The following is a 6,576-nucleotide window of genomic DNA, read 5'->3' on the forward strand; positions in this document are numbered from 1 at the left end:
TAACGAACATTTGTTTCAGATTCACTATGGATGGGCACGCAATTTGGATTGAGAAAGAGACCCATTCTTGGTTACATGTTGCATAATTGAAATCCTTTGACCTAGAATTAGGGTAAGGTGACAGAGCAAAAGGAATTAAAAAACGAGATAACTCAAACATGTCAGACCGACATTAAAATCTGGAGGCCATTTGATGTATAATTTGACTTTTTCTCATCCTTAATACGATTAATGCATTATAGCAAGTCTGAGGCAAAAGGTTTTCCATGAGTTTAATATTTAATACCTGGTAACGAAATAAGCTGGTACTTTGGATATTGCGATGGGAATCTTTATAAATACTAACTTTGGGAGGTGACGTTTTCTGAATCAACGTCACTGGGGCTTTTGAGCTCTATCCTAGGCCTACATGCTTCCTTGTGTTTTGCCTTAGTACTTTTTACTTCGAAGTTGACTTACTTCGAAAAGATTGACGAATTAAACTATATTATGTAGTTAGGAAGCAAAAGCTGAAAAGTTCTATGTGTTTTACTCTAACAGGCTTAACGATTTGATTAAAATAAACTTAGCAGTATATTCCAGCTGAAATAGACTAACTTATCTTGGGATCAACGAATCTAATGGTTAAAATTAGTGAAGAATATAAGAGGTAGTTTCTTGTTTTTCGAACACACACAAAAAACACAAAGGTTCATCATTATATAATATATGGCGCAACATTTGAAATTGCATGTCTGAATCTAAAATGACTTTACTACTCCATAAAGGATCGAATCAATGCATGAAGATAGAAGACGAAAGGGTACGTATTCTAGCTTATTCTGAGAGGCATGGTCTATGAGTAACTATCCATTCTCAAGGGGAACAAGTTACCACTCTGATGCATAGTTAGGGCAATTGTGAGACCACGATTTTTCAGGGCTAGAGTAAGGCTGATTCGAATACTGTTACCTCAGAAGTCTGGTCATATACTCACTTGCTCCGAGTAGAGTTGGATAAGACGGAATAATGGTGCCACCATCACCCTGTTTTGGAGCAATAGGCGAAGTCCGAGTGACTCCGCTAGAGAACCATGTTCCACAAGATAGGCGATCTGATTCAGATATGAACTTAATCAGATCGTTATAAATCTAGTTCTTACAATCTAAGAATTGGCGTGCGCATAGGTAATCACAAGTTCTAAGAGGTGCAATATCTACTTCTAGATATCCTCTGGGATTCTTTCAGCTTAGAAGAAGAATTATATCCTAAAAAAGTCTCTCTCCCAACAGTCTAAATACACCTATCTATGGTTCATCTTTGGTAATGCAACCATCATTCTTTAATTCTCTTGCCTACTGCTTGAGTCTAAATTTGTTCACTAACTCGACCATCGAAGAGACTTTGGCTAGCACACCCCCTCCCCTGGTCCTAGGCTTGCTAGTTTATTGTCTTGCAAGTTGCTTGAATTTGTGCACTTCTTCCACATATAGTGGTACGGATTTGGTTCCTACACTAACTATTCCTAGCAACACCTCAGGCAAACTACAAACAGGGGTGGACAAACCAAACCACTCACCATGGCACCATTCTCTCTCTCCCGCATCATACTTCTGATTAAAAGTCTGGCTGTTTTTTGTTTTTGTTTTCTAAGAGTCATATCTTCTTGTGATATCTCACAATGCCCTTTCAAAGCAAATTTCTGCCTTGCAATTCAAACCTCTCTTAATTCATACAAGCTCCTTGACTTAGCAACTCGAGCTGTTAGATATAGAGACAAAGAGGGGTTGAGACGTAGTGTTCGGTGTAGGCCAAGACGTAGTGGTCAGTGTAGGTCGACGACTTCAGTGACGGGTGATAAAGGTGAACGGGTAGGTAGGTTGCACTAAAAACGGGAGTTATCAGCCATGCCAATGTCAATATATTCCTTTGTTTTTGGGGTGAGGTGGGAATGTGGGCTTGTTTTTAGATGAATGAGGGACGAAGTTGAAATTTTAGAGGAATTTTTTTGGTGGTGGAGTGTTTTCAGAAAATTGTGGGGTGCGTTAAAACGACCTTATAATAATATTACTTTTCTTTGCTAGCCTGAGATTTTAGCTCCATCTCATCAAAAGCTGCTGCTTCAGCTCGGAAATGACGGGCTCAATCTCAATCCCTGCCGCAATCGCTTTCCCGCATCCCTCTTCTCTGTCTTCTCCTTCAATCATTCCCATTCGTCGATTCCCTCTCCTCGCTCTCTCCAAACGACGCCGTCGCCTCCACTTGCGCCCCCTGGTTCTCGCTTCCTCTGCCGCCGGCGTCGCCGCCAATTCCGTCCCCATAAATGGGGTCTACACCGTCGGCGATTTCATGACTACCAGGGAGCATTTGCACGTCGTCAAGCCCTCCACCCCCGTCAGCCAAGGTAGAATCTTGCCGTGAGCTCAAACCCTCAAGCTTTCGAAGCTCAAGCCCTTTACATACTGACTGATGATGATTCATTGGTTTTTCTCTTTTTGCAGCATTGGATGCTCTTGTTGAGAAGAGAATCACCGGTTTTCCTGTGATTGACGATGACTGGAAACTTGTAAGTAAAATCCCTACGTTAATCAATTTCATGATAAAAAAATCTTATCTTTTTTGTTTCCCTTTTGATATATAAATTATGTGATTAGAGTCTCCATTTGTACAAAAATTGTATTAAGATACTGGTTTACCAAGGTGTATGGAAAGACGTTTACTTGTTCTGGTTAACAACTTGGTATTGTCTTAATTTCTGAAACTTTTTGTGTTTGTGAGTTTTTGTTGCTTGCTTACACCTTGATTTGTGCGGTTATTCACTATTGATGCAGGTTGGTGTTGTCTCAGATTACGATTTATTAGCGTTGGACTCCATATCCGGAAATATGAAAGGTATCCCGTGTTTCGACATCTAAAGATATCAACTTTTATTTTTGTTTACTTCCTGGTTTGGGTTTGTTTTGAGGGCAAGAAATTCCGGGTTGTCATATCATACCTACAGTACATTTATTGTTTGACATTACAGATTAATATATCTGTTGAGTTTGGTCTGCTGTTAGGAAATCTTAATGTTGGTGACTTCTGCGGGAATATTATCATTTAGATCTTAAATATTAGGATGATAGAGGTCAAGTCATCAAGTTATCTGAACATGTAAGTTTGATCCTAAGAATATATGACTAATGATAATGCAGATGTTAACAAAATCTCATGAACAATTTAAGAGTTCCTTTGGTTGCAAGGTATCTGAATGTGGTGGGGTTTATGCGTTATGGGTATGTACTTTGTAGTTGGGGTGCCTTGAGGTTTTTGCCTTTTCGCGTTCAGTAAACTCCTAGAAGGGGGCCACAATATTTATATTCATATGAAAGAAATTTGAATTCGTAAGTAGCCATCCCCTAAAAAAAAAAAACAAAATGAAAGTAAGTACCAGCACAAAGTTGCTTACAAAAAGTTTCTTAAATTGAGTAAGGAACTCCACAGAAACTTGAAAAGATAAATATGGTCTTGTTTCCAACAGGTGAAAACAAAAACAAAATCAAATTCAAAGCTATAATATGAAGAAAAGATGAAGCAATTGCTGGAAAGGATCACTTAAAAGATTGATTTTCTCACATTTTTAGCTGCAAATAACTAATCAATGCAAGTTTTTAGGGCTGAGTTTAATATAGGTTGGACTTGGGTCGAGAGCCTAAAATAATAAATTGGGGATCTAAGGCAAGTGCCTCACCAGGGGCCTGCCTTGGGCGGTTTCTTTGTTCTGACTTAGTCTTTATTTTTGTAATTTTTTGGGGTGAAACGATACGAGACTTGTATGGTTAATTTTTATGTTATCAGGTGGTGGTCAAAGCGACACAAACTTGTTTCCAGATGTTGATAGTTCTTGGAAAGTATGTAAGAAGTTGGTTTTGGACTACATTATTTTTAATTTCGCTTACAAGTCTCTACTGCATTGCCCATGTTGTTACAAATATATAATGGATGTTATTTTTCTCCCTTAACATTGGTTATAATGTTGATTTGCAACTCTTGATAATTTTTATGAGATGATAATACATATGCCAGTCATACACATGTACACCATGCAGTTTATATACACACACTAGCTCACTGGCTTTCCAAGACAGACGGAGTTGAGAATTCTTTGGAGATATGGCTTTTATAGTAAAAAAAAGGTTTACCACTCTCTGGAACTGTGCTGTGGTGGGAAAGAAATAGAAGAGTTTTGATGATTGAGAAAAAGATGCGGTTTCATTGTAGGAGAGAACTAGATAAATTCTTTCCCTTTGGATTCACTATCTAGACATTTTTCCTTTTAGTTAAGCTTTCTGGATCAGTCTCATTTTGTTGGTTAATGGTTCTGTTAGTTTTTGGTCTATAGTTTAGTTTTTTGGGCTTTCGTTTCCCAATGGACCACTTATCCATTATGTTTTGTAGCCTGTTTTTCTTGTATTATTGACATTCTTGTTTGTTGTTATAAATAAATTTTATCATTTGAAAGCCTGTTAGTATGTTGTTGATTAGCATTAGCCTGTACCACAGTGATATTGCTTTAGGATTTATGTGACGTTATTGTTACTTCTTTTCACTCGCACTATTCTTTCACGTGACTCAGTAGTGTAACTTTTAACTCAGCAAGAATGCCCAAAAGTGGGATACAGTGTTGACTAAAATTAAAACTGTGTTTATGCCTTTTATTTTAAGTAATGCTTAGATCAATAAATGTGTGGTTAGTTGCTTCATGGATTTCTCTCTAAATTTGGATGTGTGTGGCAGACATTCAATGAGATACAGAAACTGCTTAGCAAGACCAATGGAAAATTTGTTGGTGACTTAATGACACCTGCTCCACTTGTTGTCCGTGAAACCACCAACCTGGAAGATGCTGCTAGGTAAGGGATTTAACTAATTTTCCTAATATCTAATTTGTGGTCAGAGAAATTTCTTGAAGCATAAATGTTTAATTTTCTGACTTTGTTTATTTAAGGTTGAGAATATTGATGATGGGCTGTTAAGAGTTTTTGGGTTACTATTATTAAGATTTAGTTGGAGTAGAACTAAATATCTCATACAAGTGGTCCAACTTGTGAAAGTTATGATTCTGTCTTTTCTTGCTAAGATTTGCTAAAGCGTTCAGCAATGTGTAGTTAGATGAAGTGCAAATTATTAAAGGCAACTTTCAACGATCTCTATAATTTGGTAGGTTGTTGCTTGAAACAAAATATCGCCGACTGCCAGTTGTAGATAGTGAAGGCAAGCTGGTAATGATCATTTTCTCTCTTCTAAATTCGAACTAAAATATAAACTATCTTCTGTGTTGGATGCCAAATCATTGCTAGTTGTTTCTGATTGTTCTCTTCTTCCGTATCAAAAGGTTGGCATCATTACGAGGGGGAATGTTGTTAAAGCTGCCCTGCAGATTAAACGTGCTAGTGAAAAATGAGCTTAGGTGAGGGGAACATCGTTGGAGCCCATAAATCTCTTTGATATCATAATTATTTCTGCAATGCACAGCTATTAAGAGGACTATTTGAAGGAAAGTTAATCGTTTGTCCTTCAGAAAGAATATATATTATAGTTTGCTAAGAACCTTGCCTTAGTGATATATAGCATAGATTGCCTTAAGGTAGGGTTCCACTTGTATTTAGGCTTTTAATTTATTAAACATTGTTTTGTATAGGATCGGATTTGACTTGCAGATGTCCTATGCCAAAATTTTTGTGCAGACAATGTTAGGAGATTAATTTCTTAAGACCAAATTTGCAAACCATGTTAATGTCACCAATGAGAAATAATCACGTTAATCAATATTTAAGTAATGATACAGTATTTTTTAGACCAAATTTGAAACGACACTGAAAATTTTCACGGGGATGCTTTCAATCATGTTAGATTTGGTGGGGATTTTTCTTAACAAAAACGGCTTGTGACTTGTGAGGCTCAGAACAAGGATTTTGTTTTGACATCATTATAATCTACATTCTAGTTCTCGAGAGTGATTTTCAAAGTTAAGCTTTGCTCGAACATTCTCAAAGTAGAATTGTTATTAGGGGATTCTAAAATAATCATTCTGCAATCAGCCCTCTTTCTTTTACTACAGAAGAGTGCGTGATGGTTTTGGTTTTTCTTCAAACGTTGATGACATGGTCCGGCTACAATGCCATGTCCCACTAGCGGTACAGATTTTATGCAATATCTAACTGTTATAAAGACCTATTAGAATTCTGTATGTAAGATCTGATCATTGATTTTTTAGATCAATTAGTGGTTCGTACCTCGGAGGAAAAGTTGCAATAACTAATCCATTCCTATTGAATTTTATGTGAAAATGATGTATTAAATTGTTGTAGACATGTAAATTTCCTTGCATGCAAATGATACATCACAAAGCTCCACGTGGCATATGACTCATCACAAATGGACAATTCATTAATGACATGTGGCACAAATCAAGCAAAGGAAGCTCAAAACTTCCCCAAAATTCGGCCAAAAGGGGGAAATACCCCTTAAAATTGGCAAGGGGTCCAAATTGCTCCAAAACCGGAAAGAAAGCTAAATCATCTTCACAAAACAAGCAAAAATTGAAGATTGCTCGCA

At 37.1% G+C, this 6,576-nt stretch overlaps 1 protein-coding gene across 1 annotated transcript; it reads left to right on the plus strand.

The window, feature by feature from the left end:
- Positions 1-2,015: 2,015 nt before the first annotated feature.
- On the plus strand, positions 2,016-5,731 carry LOC137728696 (CBS domain-containing protein CBSX2, chloroplastic-like). Its single transcript, XM_068467437.1, has 7 exons — positions 2,016-2,383; positions 2,481-2,545; positions 2,811-2,871; positions 3,817-3,869; positions 4,756-4,871; positions 5,183-5,240; positions 5,354-5,731. Exons 1-7 carry the CDS (start codon positions 2,113-2,115, stop codon positions 5,420-5,422), a joined length of 693 nt encoding a protein of 230 aa, XP_068323538.1. The 5' UTR covers positions 2,016-2,112; the 3' UTR covers positions 5,423-5,731.
- Positions 5,732-6,576: the final 845 nt, after the last annotated feature.

This window comes from Pyrus communis, chromosome 3 (assembly GCF_963583255.1).
Source record: "Pyrus communis chromosome 3, drPyrComm1.1, whole genome shotgun sequence".
Taxonomy (NCBI): Eukaryota; Viridiplantae; Streptophyta; class Magnoliopsida; order Rosales; family Rosaceae; genus Pyrus; species Pyrus communis.